The 27,079-nt window shown below is 44.6% G+C and overlaps 2 protein-coding genes across 2 annotated transcripts in view; both read left to right on the top strand.

Moving 5' to 3' along the window:
- Positions 1 to 26,439, top strand: part of LOC133137931 (zinc-binding protein A33-like) — an 83,248-nt gene extending 56,809 nt beyond the window's left edge. Inside the window, exons 4-6 of the mRNA XM_061256354.1 lie at positions 24,996 to 25,018; positions 25,098 to 25,216; positions 25,660 to 26,439. Coding sequence (XP_061112338.1) covers positions 24,996 to 25,018; positions 25,098 to 25,216; positions 25,660 to 26,213 — 696 coding nt within the window. The 3' untranslated portion in view covers positions 26,214 to 26,439. The remainder of the gene's footprint in view (positions 1 to 24,995; positions 25,019 to 25,097; positions 25,217 to 25,659) is intronic.
- On the top strand, positions 5,655 to 7,815 carry LOC133137941 (nuclear factor 7, brain-like). The gene is made up of 4 exons (XM_061256365.1): positions 5,655 to 6,474; positions 6,574 to 6,804; positions 7,017 to 7,237; positions 7,624 to 7,815. The coding sequence occupies exons 2-4, from the start codon at positions 6,580 to 6,582 to the stop codon at positions 7,673 to 7,675; spliced, it is 498 nt and encodes a 165-aa protein (XP_061112349.1). The 5' UTR covers positions 5,655 to 6,474; positions 6,574 to 6,579; the 3' UTR covers positions 7,676 to 7,815.
- Positions 26,440 to 27,079: the final 640 nt, after the last annotated feature.

Raw genomic sequence — 27,079 nt, 5'->3', positions numbered from 1 at the left:
TGAGGTGGGTGTGGGCCAGTCGGTGACCGCCAGAATCTTCTTGGGATCCACCCTGATCTGTCCCTTCTCAAGGATAAACCCAAGGAACTCAACTGTGTCGGAGTGGAAGACGCACTTCTCTGCCTTGACAAACAATTTGTTCTCTAGAAGCCTTTGTAGAACTTGCCTGACGTGGTTTTCATGATCCTTGGCATTAGTGGAGTAGATCCAGATGTCATCCAGGTAGACGAACACATGGCGACCCAACAAGTCCCGAAGAACGTCATTCACCAGGGCCTGGAACACAGCAGGAGCATTGGTGAGGCCGAATGGCATGACTAGGTATTCAAAGTGTCCGAGAGAGGTATTGAAGGCGGTCTTCCATTCATCGCCCTCACGGATCCGGACCAGGTGGTACGCGTTGCGAAGATCCAACTTGGTGAAGATGGTGGCCTCGTGAAGTGGGTGGAACGTGGAGTCCATCAGGGGCAGAGGATACTTGTTCCTCACCGTGATGTTGTTCAGCTCCCTGTAGTTGATGCATGGGCGTAGGGAGCCATCCTTCTTCTGGACGAAGAAGAATCCTGCACCGACGGGAGAGGAAGAAGGGCGAATTAGTCCGTTAGCCAGGCAGTCACGGATGTATGTCTCCATAGCCTCCCTTTCAGGTCTGGAGACGTTGTAAAGGCGACTTGAGGGAAGTGACGAACCAGGAAGGAGCTCGATGGCGCAGTCGTAGGGTCGATGAGGCGGCAGAGACTGAGCTTGTATCTTGGAGAACACTGCGCCCAGGTCATGGTAAGGTGTGGGAACCCTTTCCAGGGAGGGCTTGGGAGTCTGTGGTGGAGCTGGTGCTCCCTCTGCTGGTGGTGGAGCGGAACGCAAGCAGGACAGATGACATCTAGAATCCCAGGCTTGAACTTGATTGGAACTCCAGTTGATCGTGGGGTTGTGTTTCTGGAGCCAGGGTAATCCCAAGATGAGTTGGTCATTGGGGGACTGGATGACGCGGAACTGGATCATCTCCCGATGGTTCCCAGAAATGACCAGTTGACAGGGAATAGTAATGTGCGTCATGCGGCAGAAAGTCCTTCCATCCAGCGACCGCGCATTCTCAGGGTGGGGTAGAGGGAGGGTGGGGATGTTCAGTTCGGACACCAACACTTCGTCGATGAGATTGGCGTCCGCTCCAGAATCCACCAACGCGTTAATCCGGGTTGTTCTGTCGGGAAGAATCAACAGCGTGGTGAGCGTGGGACAATGGTTCTCTCTGTCAGCACCCTCATGCCTGTCGACTGCTCTCACCTCTACTGGTCGCCTGGTCCTGAAGGAGCACCGAGCCTGGGTGTGACCCGGCCTCCCACAGTAGAAGCACGAACCGGTGGTTCTGCGGCGTGCTCGTTCCTCGGTAGAGACCCTGGTACCGGCCCGGGACAGGTCCATGGGTTCGGATCCCTCCGACTGCTGCTCCTCTCGTCGAGGACTTGGGCCCTGCCTGGGGTACGGGTTGCCGGGAAGGATCGGTCTCTCCGACCGGCGTTGTCTGGCGCGGTTGTCCAGGCGGATCGTGGTGCGCACGAGTTGGTCGACCTGGGTGATGGGGTCCAGTCGCGCCAACTCGTCCTGGAGCGTCTCGCTCAGGCTGGCCAGGAAGAGATTCGCCAAAGCTGCATCGTTCCAACTAGTAGCTGCTGCGAGGGTGCGGAAGTCGATGGAGTGGTCTGCCGCGGTCTTCCGTCCCTGGCGCAGAGCAATCAGTCTCTGGGATGGCTCCTGGTCGCTGGATGCGTGTTGGAACACCTTTCGAATCTTGTCGGCGAAGACTGGGTAACGAGGAGGGAAAGAATCCCCGGACCACACCGCCGTAGCCCAATCCAACGCCCTCCCCTTGAGTAGTCCCATCACATAGCCAATCCGACGGTCGTCGCTGTTGTAGGTCTGGGGCTGTTGTTTGAATACAAACTCGCATTGGAGTAGGAACGCCTTGCACCTCTCAGGTTCTCCACCGAACCTCTCCGGGGGGGGGTTGTTGGGGCTCCCGGAATTGCCAGGCTCCCGAGGGGTTGACCGCCGGGGAAGTGGGTGGGTGGGTGGGTTCCTCCCGTGGTTGTGGTAGGACCGCAACGGCGAGCCTCCTCATCTCTGCACACAGTTCACGAATCTCTAGGTGAAGCTCGGAGATTCCTTGTGAATGCTGCCGGACGATGGCTCCTTGTTCCTGGAGGGCGTGGAACATGGCAGTTGAGTCAGCAGGGTCCATAGTGGCGAAATTGTTCTGAGACGGGTGCGTGGGGGTTGGACGCAAAATGCACGACTCAGAAACAATAGTAAAATAAAGTCCCGTTAGGGCTTTATTTGGGACGAGTCCCAGGAGCGTAGTCAACACAAGCAAAGTCCATACGCGAAGATCCAGCCAAACAAATACAAAACAAACAAAAAGCACGGTGCCGAGGGAAGAGGCAATCTCGTAGTCGGTAGGCGTGCAGGGAGGTCCGGTAGCAGGAGAGCTGTCAGCGGGGCAGATGAACAGGCGGACGGCAGGCAGAGGCGTAGTCGTGGGCGAAGCGGGAGTCGAAACCATGAAACAATCAGCGGGGCAAAAGTACAAAAACGGTAGGCGGGGACGTAGTCAAGAAACAAACGAAGGTCACAAAACAGAAATCAATAATCAATAGTCGATGATGGGCTTGGATCGTAACGTGTAATCAAAACAGTAAATGCTCAAGAGTTGCGTGGAAAACAGAGGCAGACAATTTCGCAGTGAACAGATGCGCGACTGGGCTATAAATGCAGGTGTAGACAGGTGTAGACAATTAGTTAGAGCGTAGCAAGGAAATGGAAAACAGGTGCGATGGATGACAAGTTTAACAAGGAGATTAGTAATCGTTAGTAATAAACCTATCCTGCCCTAGCATTAGTAAATTAGTAAATGACATGCACGAGAAACGTAAGGTAACATGAACACATGATTAGTTTGTTAGTCTCTACCCAATCCTGATCTAGCGTTAGTAGTTTTAGTAAATAGACAAATAGAAACAATTAGGAAGTGAATGACAGAAGGAGAGAGAGAGAAAAGGCGGAACACAAGGTTTGCGGAAAAACATGTAAAAGTGTATGCATAAACCGTGACCAGTTAACGTAACAATAAACATAAATCAAAACATGACACAACGCGAAACTAAGACGATAACCACTAAACATAACCAGGAATATAATCGTACGAAAACATAACTAGACATGACAAGAAAATAAATCGTAACGAGACATAACTAAACATGACAAGAAAATAAATCGTAACGAAACATAACTAAACAACATGATGAACCTAGACAACATAATACATGATAAGACACTACGTGACTAAGATAACATAAATAAACATAAATCAACATAAAACATGGCGAGACAGACCTGAAACGTGACACATCCATCCATTATCTAAACAGGGTCGCAGGGGGGCTGGAGCCTATCCCAGCATACATTGGGCGAAAGGCAGGAATACACCGGTCGCCAGTCCATCGCAGGGCACACACACCATTCACTCACACACTCATACCTATGGGCAATTTAGACTCTCCAATCAGCCTAACCTGCGTGTCTTTGGACTGTGGGAGGAAACCAGAGTACCCAGAGGAAACCCATGCAGACACGGGGAGAACATGCAAACTCCGCACAGAGAGGCCCCGGCCAACGGGGATTCGAACCCAGGACCTCCTTGCTGTGAGGCGGCAGTGCTACCCACTGCACCATCTGTGCCGCCAAAACCAGATCTAATAAGGAAAAATTATAAATTCCAAGAATAATAATAATAAACTAACAGGAAAACATAACATTAACATCTTGTGGAATCAATACTACCAAGAATTGAGGCTGTTTTGAGAGCCAAGGCCCTGCCAAGTATTGTTCCTAATAAAGTGCTCAGTGTGTATATACATGTAGACTTCACTGTCAGACACATTAGGAAAGGAGCGAGTGACACATTTGTTTTCTTTGTTAATGACTCTGATTGAGTTTAGTATTGTAGGTTTTTGTTGTTTCCTTGGCGATTTATTTTCTAGGTATTAGTCAGTTGGTTTATCAAATGTCTGGTTTTTTTTTTCAGTGTGTTGTATGGTTTTATTTTCTTGAATTTGTTTTGGCACTATTAACCATCCCTTCCCCAACTTGTACATGCACTGCACACTGTAGATAAAAGAGCACCTGAGAATTACAACCCTGTTGGATTGTTTTCTGTTTCCACCGCCATTGTGTAACTATTCTTTCCCCCAGTTTCCGTTCTTGTTCACCTCACTTACCCCGAGACTAGACCAGGGGTCGTAACACATACTTTCAGTGCCTCTCTGGTGTCTCGCACCCCACAACCTGTACTCCATGAGCTAAATTGTTTTTAATTCTCTCCACATTCTATTGATGACTAATGGAATGTTTTATCATTTTATTAGTACCTCATTCCATTTCTTTTCATTTTTATTTCACCTTCTTACCCTCGATATGCTGTCTACTGTCCAATAAGGTTTGCTTGGAGGGGAGTGTCTTATTCTGTCTTTTTTTGTGACGCATATTCAGTTTTGGTGCAGAAAATGTGCTATCCATAAAAATGTTTTAGATCAAGTGGTACACCTCTACACTCTGTAACTCCATTATCATCTCTGCAAGAGAGAGAGAGGACAAACAAGAATCTCTCACAGACTGTGAATAACAAGCCTGATCTGCAGTTTGCTTTTGAGCCACATGGGTTGTGTTCTGTCCTTGGTTCAGCGGAAGTGAAAGTGATAGTTTGATACTGAGAGACTGAGAGACCATGAAATGGAGGCTACAGCTTTGATACCTGAGATTGATCTCTGTTGTTCTGTATGTTTTGATATTTTTAAAGAGCCTGTTGTTCTAAAATGTAGCCACAGCTTCTGTAGAGTGTGTCTGGAGAAATGCTGGGAAGAGAAGAGCTCTCGAGAGTGTCCCATCTGCAGGAGAGAGGCCTCTATGGAGGAACCTCCTATAAACCTGGCCTTAAGGAGCATAGTGGAATCCTACTTAAAGCAGAAGACTGACAGAGAAACTGCACACAAGAGTGAGGCTCGCTGTAGTCTTCATGGGGAGAAACTTCTATTATTCTGCAAACTCGACAAAGAAACTCTCTGTCTCGTCTGCCACACTTCAAAAAAACACACAAACCACCCAGTCTGTCCAGTGGAAGAGGCTGTACTGGATCTTAAGGTAATCACTTTTCTTTTTTAAACAACAACTTCATATTCTCAAGAAACATTTAGATATGAGTACAAAGTCTCTTACATCATACAGGTCCAGCTATGATGAAGCTAATATTATCCAGTATATACTGTTAAATACTTGGAGAGAGAGCTGAGCAACAACCAGGAAGTACAGAAATCCACAATGAGTGTACAACCAGAGGAGATGAGAGCTATAGCCTATTCTCTCAAAAAGGATTGCTGTGTTACAAAGGGAGTTTTTTCTTTTTTAACACAGAATGTGTTGTCCTTAAGTAGACATGAAGGTGTGTTAAAAATTACACACTAATTGTTGTTTTTAACAGATCTGTTGTGTGTGTATGTAACAGAAAATCAGTACAATTGACTTAATGTGCCAAAATGTCAAACTAATTTAAAAAATGCTTCCACATTTCTTAATGTCTGCAGTATTTTATATGAAGTACAACCCAGTATAATATATGCTTTTTAATCCTATATGCTGAGAAATCCTCCTCTCACTGCATTCAGGAGCTTCTGTGTAATTCGCATTATGCTGAAGCTGGGAAACGGTATCACTGGTTTCCTGAGAAAAGAGTTTGTGGGAGTCTCTCCCTTTGTGAGTTTATTTGCTGTAAGTTTTCCTTTTTCACTTGTTTGGGGTCTATTTATTACATTACATTACATTTTTGGCATTTGGCAGACGCTCTTATCCAGAGCGACGTACAGTTGATTAGACTAAGCAGGAGACAATCCTCTCCTGGAGCAATGCAGGGTTAAGGGCCTTGCTCAAGGGCCCAACGGCTGTGTGGATCTTATAGTGGCTACACCGGGATTAGAGCCGCCGACCTTGCGTGTCCCAGTCTTTTACTTTAACCACTACGCTACAGGCCGCCCTATTTATGTTCACCTTCTTTATCTTTCCCTTTGTGTGAAGTTTTTCCCTGGTTGGGTAGTTCTCATTTAAAGGTCATTCTTACTTTGTATCTTCATTTTCCTGTCCCTTTAGTCTGCTTTGCAAATTTAGTGGTTGTTTGTGAGTGAACTGCTTTTAGGAACCCTGGTGTCTGCGTTCGTTCTAACACCCCACCTCACAACTACATTTCCCTTGTAATTAAAAAGTTATCCTGACTCAGGGGTATTACTCTGCCACTTGTGTCTTTCTGTAAGTGACAACTGGTTCATATCACTGCAGGAGGAACTCAAGCCTGCACTTAATCTCATTAAAGAAAAACTGAAGATCTTTACGAAGAATGAACGAGAGTGTAAGAAAAGCGCAGAACACGTTAGGGTAAGTAAAGCAGCTAGGAAGTGCACAAAAAAAAACAAAAATTATTTTTGGTTTATGGTGTTTGACATACAAAGCTTTAACATTGGATGTTGATTGCAGAGTCAAATGCAGCACACAGAGAGACAGATAAAGGCAGATTTTGAAAAGCTGCACCAGTTCCTACGAGAGGAAGAGGAGGCCAGACTAGCTGTACTGAAGGAGGAAGGGGAGGTGAAGAGTCGGATCATGGAGGAGAAATTGGCAGACATCACAAGACACATCTCCACACTTACAGACAAAATCACTGCTACAGAGAAGGCCATGGACACTGAAGACACCTCCTTTCTAAAGGTAGGACCTTGATTTACTGACAGTGTTCTGGGTTTATCATGTTCCAGTCATATTGCGATGCTCACTGTGATACAGAGTATCACTGGCCATTTTCAATAGCTGGTCAGTAAAGCAAGGCCTCACCAGTAAAATAGGAAATATGACAAACTGCTAATAAGAAACATTTGTACATGCATACATGCATCACAATTATGCTGTTATGTGTTTTTCAGAGCTACACGAACATCAAAGACAGGTATGGAGACTCTCGCCTCATTTCCTTGTCCAAGTCACTTCTTTCCCTCAGCTTGACTGACTCCTGCCTGTCGTTACAGAGCCCAGTGCACACTGCAGGACCCAGAGCTGCTCTCAGGGGCACTGATGGATGTGGCCAAACACCTGGGCAACCTGACGTTCAGAGTCTGGGAGAAGATGCTGGGGATGGTGCAGTACAGTGAGTATCTGGGGCAGATGGGGAAAACATTTTCTGGAAGCATTTACTGAACACGTAGGATTGATGGAACAGGCTGTATATTGAAATGATGTGAAGGAGAAATGGAGTCACTCAGATACAGCTCCAAGTGTATGAACATCCTGTGGGCTGCAGAACACCAGCAAACACAGAATTTTTTAAATTTGACATTTGCCATCAGCTGTGTTTTTATTCATTTTTAAAATGCAAATGGGTTTTATATATATTTTTGCAAGATCACTCAAACTTAAATATTAGTATCTTTCATTATTATATAGAAAATACTGTATTCAGATTAGCTCATAAACAGAGTATTTGACATGCGCCTGTTCTTTCAGCCTTTTAGATATCTATATTCTTTATTTCAGCTCCTGTGATACTGGACCCCAACACTGCACATCAGAAACTCTCTCTCTCTGATCTGACCTCTGTGAGACTCACAGATACAGCGCAGAACTGTCCTGACAACCCAGAGAGGTTTAACCCCTGTGTGTTTGTGCTGGGATCTGAGGGGTTTACCTCAGGGAAGCACAGCTGGGAGGTGAAGGTTGGGAGTAAAACTGCCTGGGATGTAGGAGTGGTGAAAGAGTCCATCATTAGGAAGGGAATAATAACACTCAGCACAAAGAATGGATTCTGGGTCTTTTCCCTGAGCAATGGTGATCAGTACCAAGCAGGATGTACTGTGCCCACACTGAAGAGGAAGCCCCAGAGCATCAGAGTGCAGCTGGACTATGACAGGGGGGAGGTGTCCTTCTTTGACTCCAGTGACATGGCCCACATTCACACTTTTAAACACATGTTCACTGAAAGATTGTTCCCATACTTCTCTCCTGATTTGAAAGATGGTGGTAGGAATGATGCCCCCCTGCAAATATGTCCAGCAAAGGTTTCTGTAACAGTGACATCATCCCAGTGAAGATGTTTGATAAAATAAATAAAAATGAAGAAACGAGATGAATTTGGGTTGTTTGTAATCCGCCTCAGCATGCCTGGTTGTTGACATAAATTGTGATTTTAAGGATGGGTTTTCCATGGCCTATCAGAACCGAATGGGAGCACGCACACGGACACACACAGACATATAGAATGTATTATTTTGTGAGTTTATTTCATATAATGAATAAAACATGCATAAAACGGATACACTCATGTGGTTAAATCAAGTGTTTTTATACCTGATCAGTGCCTTTCCTTTTTATCCAGGTTTATAAGGCAGTGTACAGGCTTACCTGCACTCCTGCCATTGACCTCAAACTTTGAGTTTGCATTCCTTATACTTGGCTGACAATTATTGCGTGACAATTATTAGTATTGTAATTCTTAATTGCAATTAAATCACTGGAATTGGCAAGTAATCACCAATCATTTTTAGTGAAAAACATTTGTAAAATGCAACAAAACAAATAAACGAGTTGATTTCATGGTATTCTCGTTCATCAATTAATGTTACAGAATCTAAATAGCAAAAAAGGACTCCAGTTAATGAAAACATAATTATTTCAAAGAATAAGGTTTATACACAGTGAGCAATTTATTAGGTAGACTGGCTTGTTTATGCAAATATCTAATCAGCCAATTATGTGGCTGCAACTAAATGCATAAAAGCATGAGGAAATTCGATCTCAGTGACTTTGACCATGGAATGATTGTTGATGTCAGAGTGCATTGAGTATCTGAGAAACTGCTGATCTCTTGGGATTTTCACGTGCAACAGTCTCGAGAGTTTGCAGTGAATGGTGCAAAAAAACTAAAAACATCCAGTGAGCAGCAGTTCTGCAGGCAAAAATGTGTTGTTACTGAGAGCTCAGAGAAGGGCCAGACTGGTCGAAGCTGACAGGAAGGTGACAGTTCTGCAAATAACCACACATTACAACAGTGGTATGCAGAAGAGCATCTCTGAACACACAATGCATCAAACCCATAAGTGGATAGGCCACAGCTGCAGAAGACTTAACTCTAAAAAATGTCTAATAAATACCTAATAAAGTGCTCAGTGAGTGTATATCGTCTTTAACTTAAATCCCTTTGTTAGAGTGTACTTGTACCAACATACAGTACAGCATCTCCTTCAGTTTGGTGAAAGCTTCAGGGCATTTTCATGAGCACTGAACTTCCTGAACTTCACAGGTAAATGGACATTAAAGGAGTCAAGGTTTCCTACATTCTTGCATGAATTTGGATTGTTTGCTAGATAATCAAGGAGTGCAAAAGCAAAACAGGGCTGAGCGTAATCACCACTGTAGAGAGGAGACTACTGAAGGCCCGGGTGTAGATCCAGTGGAACACTACCACTGCACCCCCCAGAGCAGTGAGGTCACACACCTCTGTGCACCCAGCAAACCTGCTGGAGTTCAGCCTGTGAAAACAGTCTCTCATAAGCTGACCCTGAAGGCTCTCTCAGGACACACAGTACAGCAGAGACAATGGAGACAGCACATAACTGCACTTACATACACACACACACACACACCACTGGTGTGACTGAGGAAAGTTAATTAAGGAAGTGGGACATTCTTAGCTTGGCTTTAAGTTGAGGACTCAAGTATATATTACTTGAAATGTACTTTACAGAACAACAGCCGTCAATAACAAAGTGCTCCATTCAAGATCAGGATGACAAGGTTGATTTTAAAAAGGAACAATCCTCTTTAAATTTCACTTGAATGCAAAGCTGATAACTTTTCCCAGAACATAAAAGTTAAGGAATGCCATGTCTCCAGTGCCTGCAGGTTCCACATGGACCTGAAGATGAGTGGAGCCGGAATGGCCGCTGGTGCTGGTTCCACAGTGGAGCCAGAATGGCCACTGGTGCTGGTTCCACAGTGGAGCCTGAATGGCTGCTGGTGCTGGTTCCACAGTGGAGCCTGAATGGCTGCTGGTGCTGGTTTCACAGTGGAGCCTGAATGGCTGCAGGCCCCATGTGCATCATCTGCTCCTCCTTTTTTGTGAAGCAGATTTCATTTTCGTGGATGCAATGTGCTATACACGTAAAAATTGACCTTCAGTGGCATATTACTGCACCCTGTAAATCTGTCCACTGCATTCAGATTGAGTAACATCAACTCACATCATCTCTGTAAATGACAGAATACAAACACACTCAATAATTTATCACAGACTGAGAACAACAAACCTGATCTGCAAGATTGTTGTGTTTTTGAAGCACATAAGGTGTGTTCTGTTCTGAGTTTCAGCATAAGTGAAAATATCAGACTGAGAGACTGAGAGACCGTGAAATGGCAGCTCAAGCTTTGATACCTGAGGATGAGCTCCGTTGTTCTGTATGTTCAGATATTTTTAAAGAGCCTGTTGTCCTAAAATGTAGCCATAGCTTCTGCAGAGTGTGTCTCCAGCGGTACTGGAAAGAGAAGGGCTCTCGAAACTGTCCCATCTGCAGGAGAAAGACTTTCTCTGTGGAGGAACCTCCTGTAAACCTGGTCTTAAGAAGCATTGTGGAATCCTACTTAAAGCAGAAGACTGACAAAGAAACTGCACACAAGAGTGAGGCTCGCTGTAGTCTTCATGGGGAGAAACTTCTATTATTCTGCAAACATGACAAAGAAACTCTCTGTCTCGTCTGCCACACTTCAAAAAAACACACAAACCACCCAGTCTGTCCAGTGGAAGAGGCTGTACTGGATCTTAAGGTAATCACTTTTTTTTAAAACAACAATTTCATATTCTCAAGAAACATGTAGATATGAGTACAAAGTCTCGTAGATCACACAGGTCCAGTTATGATTAAGCTAATATTATACAGTACATACTGTTAACTACTTGGAGAGAGAGCTGAGCAACAACCAGGAAGTACAGAAATCCACAATGAGTATACAACCAGAGGAGATGAGAGCTATAGCCTATTCTGTCAAAAAGGATTGCTGTGTTACAAAGGGAGAGTTTTTTATTTTTTTTAACACAGAATGTGTTCTCCTTTAGAAGACATGTAGGTGTGTTAAAGATTACACACTATTTGTTGTTTTTAACAGATCTGTTGTGTGTGAATGTACCAGAAAATCAATACTATTGATTTATTGTACAAATACATCAAACCAATTTTACAAATGCTTCCACATTTCTTAAATTCTGCAATATTATATAGAACATACAACCCAGTATAATAGACGCTTTTTAATCCCATATGCTGAAAATTCTGACTGGTTTTATAGTACAGAAAATGCACAAAAATATAGAATGATAAGTCTATTTCTGTGATCTTTACTGGAGTTGTGGTGCAGTACCGGTTTGGACCACTGTATGGTGGTGTGGTTGGTGTACAGTATTTTCAGCCTATTTACTCACAGGTGTAATCATTTGTGTGCAATCGGTCCGTACCCTTGATGAATCCTCCTCTCACTGCACTCAGGAGCTTCTGTGAAATATGCTGAAGTTGGTAAATGGTATCGCTGGTGCACTGGGGAAAGAGTTTGTGGGAGTCTAACTCTCCCACTGTTAGAATACTCTTCTATTTTCACTGAGAACAGTGTTTTTGGGGGTGTCTAACTCTCCCTAGTTTATTTGCTACAAGTTTCCCTTTTTCACTTGTTTGGGATCTATTTAAATTCACCTTCTTTATCCTTCCCCTTGTGTGAAGTTTTTCCCTGGTGGGGTAGTCCCTTTAGTCTGCTTTGCAGATTTAGTGGTTGTTTGTGAACCGCTTTTAGGAACCCTGGTGTTTGTGCTTGGTCTAACACCCAACAGCCCACCTCACAACTACCTTACCCTTGTACCTAAAAAGTTATAATGATCTTGACTCAGGGGTATTATTGTGCCACCTGTGTCTTTCTGTAAGTGACAACTGTGGATCACTCCATCCTCCTGTCTGCCCTGTCAGCAACGGGCATCTGTGGCACGGCCCTGGACTGGATTGAGTCCTACCTCTCTGGTCGCTCCTTCCAGGTTGCCTGGGCTGGTTCGGTATCAACACCTCGGCCCCTCGCCACAGGAGTTCCCCAGGGCTCAGTCCTAGGCCCGCTTCTTTTTTATCTTTACACTCGTTCCCTTGGCCCTGTGATCACTGCACATGGGCTATCCTACCACTGCTACGCGGACGATACCCGACTCTTCGTCTCGTTCCCGCCGTCTGATACGCAGCTTTCAGCCCGTATCTCTGCTTACCTGAGGGACATCCAGAGCTGGATGGACAACCACCGCCCCTTTCCCACCCCCTACTCGACCCAGCTCCTGGTCCAAGCGATGGTTCTATCCCGCCTGAACTACTGCAATTCCCTCTTGGCTGGCCTCCCAGCGTCCGCCATCAGACCCCTCCAACTTATCCAGAATGCAGCAGCTCGTCTGGTCTTCACCCTTCCCAAATACTCACACGTCACCCCCCTGCTTACGTCCCTCAGACCGCAGAACACATTAGGGTAAGTCAAGCTGCTCAGAATTATTTTAAAGTGCACAAAAAATTAGAAAAGTATTCTTTTTAGTTTGTGTTTGACATGAACAGAATAGTTACAATGTTCAATGTGTGTGTTGATTGCAGAGACAAACGCAGCACACAGAGAGGCTGATAAAAGCAGACTTTGAAAGGCTGCACCAGTTCCTACGAGAGGAAGAGGAGGCCCGAATAGCTGTACTGAAGGAGGAAGGGGAGGTGAAGAGTCGGGTCATGGAGGAGAAATTGGCAGACATCACAAGACACATCTCCACCCTTACAGACAAAATCACCACAATACAGAAGGCCATGGATACTGAAGACACCTCCTTTCTAAAGGTAGGAGCTTGATTTACTGACAGTGTTCTGGGTTTATCCTGTTCCATTCATCTTGAGATGGGCAGTTTCTCACTGTGATATCAGTATCAGTGGCCATTTTCAATAGCTGGTCAATAATGCAAGGCCTCACCAGCAAAACAGGGAATATGACAAACTGCTAAAAAGAAACATTTGTACATGCATACATGCATCACAATTATGCTGTTGTGTTTTTCAGAGCTACAAGAACATCAAAGACGGGTATGGAGACACTCATCTCATTTCCTTGTCTAAGTCACTTCTTTCCCTCAGCTTGACTGACTCCTGCCTGTTGTTACAGAGCCCAGTGCACACTGCAGGACCCAGAGCTGCTCTCAGGGGCGCTGATAGATGTGGCCAAACACCTGGGCAACCAGACATTCAGAGTCTGGGAGAAGATGCTGGGGTTGGTGCAGTACAGTGAGTATCTGGGGCAGATGGTGAAACCATTCTTTTCTGTGAGCATTTACTGAACACGTAAGACTGTTGGAACAGGCTGTATATTGAAATGATGGAGAAAAATGGAGTCACCCAGACACAGTTTCTCCAAGTGGAGGAACATCCTGTGGGCTGCAGCACACTCAGAACAGCAGCACACACAGAATTAACCATTTAAAACCCACTTAATATGGTTTATTAGCTGTGTGAATTGTCCATGAAATTTGCTGGGTTTTTATTCATTTTTAAAATGCAAATGAGTTTTATATATATTTTTACAAGATCGCTAAAACTACAATATTTGAATATTTCATTATTATATAGAAAATACTGTGTTTATGGACTAATCTGAAAAGAGTATTTGACCTGTGGCTGGACTTTCAGTCTTTTAGATATCTAAATTCTTTATTTCAGCTCCTGTGATGCTGGACCCCAACACTGCATGTGCCAATCTCTCTCTCTCTTATGATCTGACCACTGTGAGACGCACAGGTACAGCACAGAACTGTCCTGACAACCCAGAGAGGTTTAACCACTGTGTGAATGTGCTGGGATCTGAGGGGTTTACCTCAGGGACACACAGCTGGGAGGTGATGGTTGGAAGTAAAACTGTCTGGGCTATAGGAGTGGTGAAAGAGTCCATTATTAGGAAGGGAAATATAAGCAGCAAAGATAAAGGATTCTGGGTCTTTTCCCTGTGTAATGGTGGTCAGTACCAAGCAGAAGATACTGTGCTCAAACTGGAGAGGAAACCCCAGAGCAGCAGAGTGCAGCTGGACTATGACAGGGGGGAGGTGTCCTTCTTTGACTCCAGTGACATGGCCCACATTCACACTTTTAAACACATGTTTACTGAGAGATTGTTCCCATTCTTCTGTCCTGGTTGGAGAGATGGTGGTAGGAATGACGCCCCCCTGCAAATATGTCCAGCAAAGGTTTCTGTAACACTTCGCTGAAACTAAGCGAGTAATCAGGGATAGCATAGGGAGGCGGAATTATAAAACAGTGCGCAAAAATTAAGAGATTGCGTTAGTGAGTTAGTTACGTGAGAAATCTAAACTACCCAATTAAAGTGACTGTTAGTTAGTTAGTTAGTTAGTTAGTTAGTTAAACAGACAGTAAGTGTATTAATCGGATTAGTACCGTACAATATCTAGATTAGCGGTAGTAGACGGGAACGAATGTTGAAATCTGGGAAACTACCGTAAACAGGGGATCACAATTGTAATGGATGGGAAACACAAAACCATATCTAATAATGAAAAATAATAAATTACAAGAATAACAATAATAAACTAACATAACATGAACATCTTGTGGAATCCATGGCACCAAGAATTGAGGCCGTTTTGAGAGCAAATAAATATAGTGTTCCTAATAAAGTGCTCAGTGTGTATATACATGTAGACTTCACTGTCAGACACATTAGGAAAGGAGCGAGTGGCACATCTGTTTTCTTTGTGAATTATCCTGATTGAGTTTAGTATTGTAGGTTTTTGTTGTTTCCTTGGGGATTTATTTTCTAGGTATTAGTCAGTTGGTTTATCTAATATCAGTTTTTGTTGTATGGTTTTATTTTTATTTATTTATTTGACACTATTTACCATCCCTTCCCAAACTTGTACATGCACTGCACACTGTAGATAAAAGAGCACCTGAGAATTACAACCCTGTCGGATTCTTTTCTGTTTCCACCGCCATTGTGTTACTATTCTTTTCCCCACTCCTGCCAGTTTCCCTTCTTGCTCACCCCACTTACCCCGAGACTAAACCAGGGGTCGTAACACACGCTTTCAGTGCCTCTCTGGTGTCTCGCACCCCACAACCTGTACTCCATGACCTAAATTGTTTTTATCTATCCATTGTTATTTTTCTTGAATGCTTGAATAAGGTGTTTAATTCTCTCCACTTATTTCTTGATTACTAATGGAAAGTTTTATCATTTTATTTGTACCTCATTCCATTTCTTTTCATTTTTATTTCACCTTCTTACCCTCGATATCCTGTCTACTGTCTTAGGGAGTGAACAGTCTGTTTGTCCAATAAGGTTCGCTTGGAGGGGAGTGTCTTATTCTGTCTTTTTTTGTGACGCATATTCAATTTTGGTGCAGAAAATGTGCTATCCATGAAAATGTTTTAGATCAAGTGGTACACCTTTACACTCTGTAACTCCACACAGAGCAGATAGTTCAGAGACATTATCATCTCTGTAAGAGAGAGAGAGGACAAACACAGTCAAGAATCTCTCACAGACTGTGAACAACAAGCCTGATCTACAGTTTGCTTTTGAACCACATGGGGTGTGTTCTGTTCTCAGTTCAGCAGAAGTGAAAGTGATAGTTTGAGACTGAGAGACTGAGAGACTGAGAGACCGTGAAATGGCAGCTCAAGCTTTGATTCCTGAGGATGAGCTCTGTTGTTCTGTATGTTTTGATATTTTTAAAGAGCCTGTTGTTCTAAAATGTAGCCACAGCTTCTGTAGAGTGTGTCTGCAGCAGTACTGGGAAGAGAAGAGCTCTCGAGAGTGTCCCATCTGCAGGAGAGAGGCCTCTATGGAGGAACCTCCTATAAACCTGGCCTTAAGGAGCATTGTGGAATCCTACTTAAAGCAGAAGACTGACAGAGAAACTGCACACAAGAGTGAGGCTCGCTGTAGTCTTCATGGGGAGAAACTTCTATTATTCTGCAAACACGACAAAGAAACTCTCTGTCTCGTCTGCCACACTTCAAAAAAACACACAAACCACCCAGTCTGTCCAGTGGAAGAGGCTGTACTGGATCTTAAGGTAATCACTTTTTTTTTAAACAACACCTTCATATTCTCAAGAAACATTTAGATATGAGTAAAGTCTCTTATATCATACAGGTCCAGTTATGATGAAGCTAATATTATACAAGATATACTGTTAAATACTTGGAGAGAGAGCTGAGCAGCAACCAGGAAGTACAGAAATCCACAATGTGAGACGGGTGCGTGGGGGTTGGACCCAAAATGCACGACTCAGAAACAATAGTAATATAAAGACCCCTCAAGGCTTTATTCGGGACGAATCCCAGGAGAGTAGTCAACACAAGCAAAGTCCATACACGTAGATCCAGCCAAACATGTGACAGATCCGATAGTGCAGGAGGCAGGAAGGATGTTCTCGGGAACCTCACGCTCAGAACAGGTGTTAAATTGACGGGACAGGGCGTCGGGCTTAACGTTCTTCGAACCCGGGCGGTAGGTCAGAGAAAAGTTGAACCTCCCGAAGAACAGCGCCCATCTAGCCTGTCGGGAGTTCAGCCTCTTGGCTGTCTGGAGGTATGCCAGGTTCTTGTGGTCGGTCCAAACGATGAACGGCTTCTCGGCCCCCTCCAGCCAATGTCTCCACTCCTCCAGCGCCAGTTTGACTGCCAGCAGCTCTCGGTTTCCAACGTCATAGTTCCTCTCAGCCGGGGACAGCTTCTTGGAGAAGAAGGCGCAGGGGTGTAGTCGGTTGTCCGCGGCTGCCACCTGAGAGAGCACTGCTCCCACCCCTGTGTCGGAAGCATCCGTCTCGACCACAAACTGGCGGGTAGGGTCGGGATGTACCAGGATGGGAGCGGAAGAGAACAGTCTCTTGACCTTGGTGAAAGCCGTCTCAGCTTCGGGGCTCCACCGGAATGGCACCGCAGGGGACGTGAGCTTGGTTAGGGGGGAGACCACTTGACTATAGGAACGGATGAACCTTCGGTAGAAATTGGCGAATCCCAAGAAGTGCTGGAGTTGCTTGCGTGAGGTCGGTGTGGGCCAGTCGGTGACCGCCAGAATCTTCTTGGGATCCGCCCTGATCTGTCCCTTCTCAAGGATAAACCCAAGGAACTCAACTGTGTCGGAGTGGAAGACGCACTTCTCCGCCTTGACAAATAATTTGTTCTCTAGAAGTCTCTGTAGAACTTGTCTGACGTGGTTTTCATGATCCTTGGCATTAGTGGAGTAGATCAAGATGTCATCCAGGTAGACGAACACATGGCGGCCCAACAAGTCCCGAAGAACATCATTCACCAGAGCCTGGAACACAGCAGGAGCATTGGTGAGGCCGAATGGCATGACCAGGTATTCGAAGTGTCCGAGAGAGGTGTTGAAGGCGGTCTTCCATTCATCGCCCTCACGGATCCGGACCAGGTGGTAAGCGTTGCGAAGATCCAACTTGGTGAAGATGGTGGCCTCGTGAAGTGGGTGGAACGCGGAGTCCATCAGGGGCAGAGGATACTTGTTCCTCACCGTGATGTTGTTCAGCTCCCTGTAGTCGATGCACGGGCGTAGAGAGCCATCCTTCTTCTGAACGAAGAAGAATCCCGCACCGACGGGAGAGGAAGATGGGCGAATTAGTCCGTTAGCCAGGCAGTCACGGATGTATTTCTCCATAGCCTCCCTTTCTGGTCTGGAGACGTTGTATAGGCGACTAGAGGGGAGTGACGAACCGGGAAGGAGCTTGATGGCGCAGTCGTAGGGTCGATGGGGCGGCAGTGACTGAGCTTGAGTCTTGGAGAACACCGTGGCCAGGTCATGGTAAGGTGTGGGAACCCTTTCCAGGGAGGGCCTGGGAGTCTGTGGTGGGGCTAGTGCTCCCTCTGCTGGTGGTGGGGCGGAACGCAAGCAGGACAGATGACATTTAGAATCCCAGGCTTGAACTTGATTAGAACTCCAGTTGATCGTGGGGTTGTGTTTCTGGAGCCAGGGTAATCCCAAGATGAGTTGGTCATTGGGGGACTGGATGACGCGGAACTGGATCATCTCCCGATGGTTCCCGGAAATGATCAGTTGTACGGGAATTGTGATGTGCGTCATGCGGCAGAAAGTCCTTCCATCCAGCGACCGCGCATTCTCAGGGTGGGGTAGAGGGAGGGTGGGAATGTTCAGTTCAGACACCAGAACTTCGTCGATGAGGTTGGCGTCCGCTCCAGAATCCACCAATGCGTTAACCCGGGTTGTTCCGTCGGGAAGAATCAGCAGGGTGGTGAGCGTGGGACGATGGTTGTCTCTGTCAGAACCCTCATGCCTGTCGACTGCTCTCACCTCTACTGGTCGCCTGGTCCTGAAGGAGCACCGAGCCTGGGTGTGACCCGGCCTCCCACAGTAGAAGCACGAGCCGGTGGTTCTGCGGCGTGCTCGTTCCTCAGTGGAGATCTTGGTACCGGCCCGGGACAGGTCCATGGGTTCGGGTCCCTCCGACTGCTGCTCCTCTTGTCGAGGATCTGGCCCCTGGCTGGGGTACGGGTTGCCGGGAAGGATCGGTCTCTCCGACCGGCGTTGTCTGGCACGGTTGTCCAGGCGGATCGTGGTGCGCACGAGTTGGTCGAGCTGGGTGATGGGGTCCAGTCGCGCCAACTCGTCCTGGAGAGTCTCACTCAGGCTGGCCAGGAAGAGATTCGCCAACGCCGCATCGTTCCAACTAGTGGCCGCCGCGAGGGTGCGGAAGTCGATGGAGTGGTCTGCCGCGGTCTTCCGTCCCTGGCGCAGAGCAATCAGTCTCTGGGATGGCTCCTGGTCGCTGGATGCATGTTGGAAAACCTTCCGAATCTCCTCGACGAAGGCCGGGTAACGAGGAGGAGATGAACCCCCGGTCCACACCGCAGTAGCCCAGTCCAATGCCCTCCCCTTCAGCAGTCCCATCACATAGCCTATCCGACGGTCGTCGCTGTTGTAGGTCTGGGGCTGTTGCCTGAATACGAAGTCACATTGGAGTAGGAAAGCCTTGCACCTCTCAGGTTCTCCACCGAACCTCTCCGGGGGGGGTTGTTGGGGCTCCCGGAATTGCCAGGTTTCCATGGGGTTGAACGCTGGGGATGCGGGTGGGTGGGTAGGCTCCTCCCGTGGTTGTAGCAGGACCGCGACAGCAAGCTTCTTCATCTCCGCACACAGTTCACGAATCTCCAGGTGAAGCTCGGAGATTCCTTGTGAATGTTGCTGGACGATGGCTCCTTGTTCCTGGAGGGCGTGGAACATGGCAGTAGAGTCAGCAGGGTCCATTGTGGCGAAATTGTTCTGAGACGGGTGCGTGGGGGTTGGATGACAAGTTTAACAAGGAGATTAGTAATCGTTAGTAATAAACCTATCCTGCCCTAGCATTAGTAAATTAGTAAATGACATGCACGAGAAACTTAAGGTAACATGAACACATGATTAGTTTGTTAGTTTCTACCCAATCCAGTTAGTAGTTTTAGTAAATAGACAAATGGAAACAATTAGGGAGTGAATGACAGAAAGAGAGAGAGAGAAAAGGCGGAACGCAAGGTTTGCGGAAAACCTGTATGTAAAAGTGTATGTTTAAACAGTAACCAGTCTCCGTAACAATAAACATAAATCAAAACATAACACAAAACGAAACTAAGACGATAACCACTCAACATAACAAGGTAATATAATCGTAACGAAACATAACTAGACATGACGAGAAAATAAATCGGAACAAGAAATAAACTAAACAACATGACGAACCTAGACTAACATAATACATGATAAGACAATACAAGACTAAGACAAAATGAATAAACATAAAACATGGCCGGGGCCTCTCTGTGCGGAGTTTGCATGTTCTCCCCGTGTCTGCGTGGGTTTCCTCCAGGTACTCCGGTTTCCTCCCACAGTCCAAAGACATACAGGTTAGGCTGATTGGAGAGTCTAAATTGCCCGTAGGTATGAGTGTGTGAGTGTGTGAGTGAATGGTGTGTGTGCCCTGTGATGGACTGGCGAGCTGTCCAGGGTGTATTCCTGCCTTTCGCCCAATGTATGCTGGGATAGGCTCCAGCCCCCCTGCGACCCTGTTCAGGATAAGAGGGTTAAGACAATGGATGGATGGATGGATAAAACATGGCGAGACAGACCTGAAACGTGACAATACCATAAAAAGTCATATTACTTCCCATTTAAATTTTTTGATTTGCATTACCATTTTTGCGAATTATATAATTTTTTTACAGTTATTTTGCAGTTCACTTCAAAGCACTTAAAGTTCACAGTTCATTATTTTAAAAAACAAATAAAATCAGTGTGCTTTCAATGATGACACACACACACCCAATCCCTCATCTGTTGTTCACAGGTGACAGTCCACACATAAGTCGCAGCAACAATACTGCCAAAAGTATCATTCACTGTAGCTCAAAGTGACTTATCTGAGGCAGTCAAAATGCAATATAGATACAAATCCCATATTTATTAGCACCCTTGGGATGTGGTACAAAGGGAGATTTTCAGCATGAATGTGCAGCTGACAAATCTGCAGAAAATGCTTGATGATATCATGTCAACATGGAACAGAATCTGAAATGAATGTTTTTAACTGTTACGATCGGTAAAGGAACCAGATGCAGACCGCAGGGATGAGCAAAAATCTGTCTTTATTACAGTCCAAGTTCATATCCAGGCATGAGAGGTTCAGACAGTGCCAAAAGAAGACACAAGCAGAAGTCGTAGCCAAAAATCAGATGAGCAAAAGTACAAAAGGAGCAGGCAGGAGAATAATAACTGGACGTAGAAAAAGTCAAAACCCACCAAAAAAGAAAGGCAAACAAAACAGAAGGGCAAGGAAAATTGTAATCAGGCAAAAGGGTGCCTCAAGAATCTCTACAAACTGGCATACTAGAACGAGGATCAACGATCTGACAAAGAACAAAGCAAAGACTGAGGGACGGTGACAATCTAGGCGGGGCTCGGGAGAAAGGTGGGCTAACAAATAGACAACAGGTGGGAAACATGATAGGGTAATAATACAATTGCAGGGGCGAGATGAAAATGCGGACTGGAATGCACGACAACACGCATGTAAAACATGCGGCTCCGGATTAGGGAGTGGATATTTGCTGAGATTGAAGACAGTGATAGTAAGAGGCAGGTGCGAACACTTCGCTGAAACTAAGCGAGTAATCAGGGATAGCATAGGGAGGCGGAATTATAAAACAGTGCGCAAAACTAAGAGATTGCGTTAGTGAGTTAGTTACGTGATAAATCTAAACTACCCAATTAAAGTGACTGCTAGTTAGTTAGTTAGTAAAGTGTATTAATCGGATTAGTGCCGTACAATATGTAGATTAGCAGTAGTTAGTAAGAATAGTGCTTTACAACACTTAACTATCGAGAGAAGCAGGAAGTAAGAGATGCGACACAGGAAGGAATGTTGAAATCCAGTAAACTACCGTAAACGGGACACAACTGTAATGGATGGGAAACAGAAAACCAGATCCATCCATCCATCCATTATCTGAACCCGCTTATCCTAAACAGGGTCGCAGGGGGGCTGGAGCCTATCCCAGCATACATTGGGCGAAAGGCAGGAATACACCGGTCGCCAGTCCATCGCAGGGCACACACACCATTCACTCACACACTCATACCTATGGGCAATTTAGACTCTCCAATCAGCCTAACCTGCGTGTCTTTGGACTGTGGGAGGAAACCAGAGTACCCAGAGGAAACCCACGCAGACACGGGGAGAACATGCAAACTCCGCACAGAGAGGCCCCGGCCAACGGGGATTCGAACCCAGGACCTCCTTGCTGTGAGGCGGCAGTGCTACCCACTGCACCATCTGTGCCGCCAAAACCAGATCTAATAAGGAAAAATAATAAATTCCAAGAATAATAATAATAAACTAACAGGAAAACATAACATTAACATCTTGTGGAATCAATACTACCAAGAATTGAGGCTGTTTTGAGAGCCAAGGCCCTGTCAAGTATTGTTCCTAATAAAGTGCTCAGTGTGTATATACATGTAGACTTCACTGTCAGACACATTAGGAAAGGAGCGAGTGACACATTTGTTTTCTTTGTTAATGACTCTGATTGAGTTTAGTATTGTAGGTTTTTCTTGTTTCCTTGGCGATTTATTTTCTAGGTATTAGTCAGTTGGTTTATCAAATGTCTGGGTTTTTTTTCAGTGTGTTGTATGGTTTTATTTTCTTGAATTTGTTTTGGCACTATTTACCATCCCTTCCCCAACTTGTACAATTACAACCCTGTTGGATTGTTTTCTGTTTCCACCGCCATTGTGTAACTATTCTTTCCCCCAGTTTCCGTTCTTGTTCACCCCACTTACCCCGAGACTAAACCAGGGGTCGTAACACATACTTTCAGTGCCTCTCTGGTGTCTCGCACCCCACAACCTGTACTCCATGAGCTAAATTGTTTTTTCCTTGAATGCTGTAGGTTTTTAATTCTCTCCACATTCTATTGATGACTAATGGAATGTTTTATCATTTTATTAGTACCTCATTCCATTTCTTTTCATTTTTATTTCACCTTCTTACCCTCGATATGCTGTCTACTGTCCAATAAGGTTTGCTTGGAGGGGAGTGTCTTATTCTGTCTTTTTTTGTGACGCATATTCAGTTTTGGTGCAGAAAATGTGCTATCCATAAAAATGTTTTAGATCAAGTGGTACACCTCTATACTGTGTAACTCCATTATCATCTCTGCAAGAGAGAGAGAGGACAAACAAGAATCTCTCACAGACTGTGAACAACAAGCCTGATCTGCAGTTTGCTTTTGAGCCACATGGGTTGTGTTCTGTCCTTGGTTCAGCGGAAGTGAAAGTGATAGTTTGATACTGAGAGACTGAGAGACTGAGAGACCATGAAATGGAGGCTACAGCTTTGATACCTGAGATTGATCTCTGTTGTTCTGTATGTTTTGATATTTTTAAAGAGCCTGTTGTTCTAAAATGTAGCCACAGCTTCTGTAGAGTGTGTCTGGAGAAATGCTGGGAAGAGAAGAGCTCTCGAGAGTGTCCCATCTGCAGGAGAGAGGCCTCTATGGAGGAACCTCCTATAAACCTGGCCTTAAGGAGCATTGTGGAATCCTACTTAAAGCAGAAGACTGACAGAGAAACTGCACACAAGAGTGAGGCTCGCTGTAGTCTTCATGGGGAGAAACTTCTATTATTCTGCAAACTCGACAAAGAAACTCTCTGTCTCGTCTGCCACACTTCAAAAAAACACACAAACCACCCAGTCTGTCCAGTGGAAGAGGCTGTACTGGATCTTAAGGTAATCACTTTTCTTTTTTAAACAACAACTTCATATTCTCAAGAAACATTTAGATATGAGTACAAAGTCTCTTACATCATACAGGTCCAGTTATGATGAAGCTAATATTATCCAGTATATACTGTTAAATACTTGGAGAGAGAGCTGAGCAACAACCAGGAAGTACAGAAATCCACAATGAGTATACATGAGAGCTATAGCCTATTCTCTCAAAAAGGATTGCTGTGTTACAAAGGGAGTTTTTTCTTTTTTAACACAGAATGTGTTGTCCTTAAGTAGACATGAAGGTGTGTTAAAAATGACACACTAATTGTTGTTTTTAACAGATCTGTTGTGTGTGTATGTAACAAAAAATCAGTACAATTGACTTAATGTGCCAATATGTCAAACTAATTTAAAAAATGCTTCCATATTTCTTAATGTCTGCAGTATTTTATATGAAGTACAACCCAGTATAATAGATGCTTTTTAATCCTATATGCTGAAAATCCTCCTCTCACTGCATTCAGGAGCTTCTGTGTAATTCGCATTATGCTGAAGCTGGTAAACGGTATCACTGGTTTGCTGAGAAAATAGTTTGTGGGAGTCTCTCCCTTTGTGAGTTTATTTGCTATAAGTTTTTCACTTGTTTGGGGTCTATTTATGTTCACCTTCTATATTTTTCCCTGGTGGGGTAGTTCTCATTTAAAGGTCATTCTTACTTTGTATCTTCATTTTCCTGTCCCTTTAGTCTGCTTTGCAAATTTAGTGGTTGTTTGTGAGTGAACCGCTTTTAGGAACCCTGGTGTCTGCGTTCGTTCTAACACCCCACCTCACAACTACATTTCCCTTGTAATTAAAAGGTTATCCTGACTCAGGGGTATTACTGTGCCACTTGTGTCTTTCTGTAAGTGACAACTGGTTCATATCACTGCAGGAGGAACTCAAGCCTGCACTTAATCTCATTAAAGAAAAACTGAAGATCTTTACGAAAAATGAACGAGAGTGTAAGAAAACCGCAGAACACGTGAGGGTAAGTAAAGCAGCTAGGAAGTGCACAAAAAAATATAAATATTATTTTTGGTTTATGTTGTTTGACATACAAAGCTTTAACATTGTATGTTGATTGCAGAGTCAAACGCAGCACACAGAGAGACAGATAAAGGCAGATTTTGAAAAGCTGCACCAGTTCCTACGAGAGGAAGAGGAGGCCAGACTAGCTGTACTGAAGGAGGAAGGGAAGGTGAAGAGTCGGATCAGGGAGGAGAAATTGGCAGATATCACAAGACACATCTCCACCCTTACAGACAAAATCATCGCTATAGAGAAGGCCATAGACACTGAAGACGCTTCCTTTCTAAAGGTAGGACCTTGATTTACTGACAGTGTTCTGGATTTATCATGTTCCAGTCATATTGAGATGGGTACTTTCTCACTGTGATACAGAGTATCAGTGGCTATTTTCAATAACGGGTCAGTAAAGCAAGGCCTCACCAGTAAAATAGGGAATATTATAAAACTGCTAATAAGAAACATTTGTACATGCATCACAATTATGCTGTTATGTCTTTTTCAGAGCTACCAGAACATCAAAGACAGGTATGGTGACACTCACCTCATTTCCTTGTCTAAGTCACTTCTTTCCCTCAGCTTGACTGACTCCTGCCTGTTGTTACAGAGCCCAGTGCACACTGCAGGACCCAGAGCTGCTCTCAGGGGCACTGATAGATGTGGCCAAACACCTGGGCAACCTGAAGTTCAGAGTCTGGGAGAAGATGCTGGGGATGGTGCAGTACAGTGAGTATCTGGGGCAGATGGGGAAAACATTGTTTTCTGTGAGCATTTACTGAACATGTAGGACTGATGGAACAGGCTGTATATTGAAATGATGTAAAAGAAAAATGGAGTCACTCAGATACAGTTCCTCCAAGTGTACGAACATCCTGTGGGCTGCAGCACACTTGGAACACCAGGAAACACAGAATTAACCATTTAAAACCCACTTACTAATATGGTTTATTAGCTGTGTGAATTGTCCATGAAATTTGCCATCAGCTGAGTTTTTATTCATTTTTAAAATGCAAATGGGTTTTATATATTTTTAAAAGATTGGTAAAACTACAGTATTAGAATCTTTCATTGTAATATTGAAAATACTGTGTTTATGAGATAATCTGAAAAGAGTATTTGACATGTGGCTGAACTTTCAGTCTTTTAGATATTTATATTCTTTATTTCAGCTCCTGTGATGCTGGACCCCAACACTGCAAGTGCCTATCTCTCTCTCTCTGATGATCTGACCTCTGTGAGACCCACAGATACAGCGCAGAACTGTCCTGACAACCCAGAGAGGTTTTACCCCTGTGTGGACGTGCTGGGATCTGAGGGGTTTACCTCAGGGAAGCACAGCTGGGAGGTGAAGGTTGGGAGTAAAACAGCCTGGACTATAGGAGTGGTGAAAGAGTCCATTATTAGGAAGGGAAGTATAACACTCAACACAGAGAATGGATTCTGGGTCTTTTCCCTGTGGAATGGTGATGAGTACCAAGCAGGAGGTACTGTGCTCACACTGGAGAGGAAACCCCAGAGCATCAGAGTGCAGCTGGACTATGACAGGGGGGAGGTGTCCTTCTTTGACTCCAGTGACATGGCCCACATTCACACTTTGGAAGACACGTTTACTGAGAGATTGTTCCCATACTTCTCTCCTCATGTGAAAGATGGTGGTTGGAATGACGCCCCCCTGCAAATATGTCCAGGAAAGGTTTCTGTAACAGTGACATCATCCCAGTGAAGCAGTTTGCTAAAAAAAGAAAAGAAAAATGAAGAAACAAGAGATGTTGTACTTGTAAGGAATTTGGGTTGTTTCAAACCCGCCTCAGCATGCCTGGTTGTTGACATGAATTGTGATTAAGGAGGGGTTTTCCATGGCCTATCAGAACCAAATCGGAGCACACACACACAGACGTATCGAATTAATTATTTTGTGAGTTTATTTCATATAATGTTCTTGCACAAAACAGATGTGGTTAAATCAAATGTTTTTATACCTGATGAGTGTCTTTCCATTTTAGCCGGGTTCATAAGGCAGTGTACAGACTTGCCTGCACTCTTGCCATCAACGTCAAACTTTGACTTTTCATTCCTTATACTTGGCTGACAATTATTGTGTGACAATTGTTAGTACTGTAATTATACGTTCTAATTAAATCACTGGAATTGGCAAGTAATCGCCAAGCTTTGGCTGACTGTTTCTCATCTCTATCTGTCTCACACGGGGAGTGTTTTCAAGCCACTGTTGCTCTTGTGGGGGTCTCGGCCAAGCTTTTCTGTGAAGTGTATTATGAAAAACATTTGTAAAATGCAACAAAACAAATAAGCATTCTCGTTCATCAATGAATGTTACAGAATCTAAATAGCAAAACAGGACTCCAGGTAATGAAAACAGAATTATTTCAAAGAATAAGGTTTATACACTCAGTGAGCAATTTATTAGGTAGACCAGCTTGTTCATGCAAATATCCAATCAGCCAATTATGTGGCTGCAACTAAATGCACATAATTGACGTTGTCAAATGTCAAAATGGAGAATAAATTTGATCTCAGTGACTTTGACAGTGGAATGATTGTTGATGTCAGAGTGGATTGAGTATCTGAGAA

This window comes from Conger conger, chromosome 9 (assembly GCF_963514075.1).
Source record: "Conger conger chromosome 9, fConCon1.1, whole genome shotgun sequence".
In the NCBI taxonomy this organism is placed as follows: domain Eukaryota; kingdom Metazoa; phylum Chordata; class Actinopteri; order Anguilliformes; family Congridae; genus Conger; species Conger conger.
Note: the sequence above shows the minus strand (reverse complement) of the source record. Positions and strands in the feature narration are given on the sequence as shown.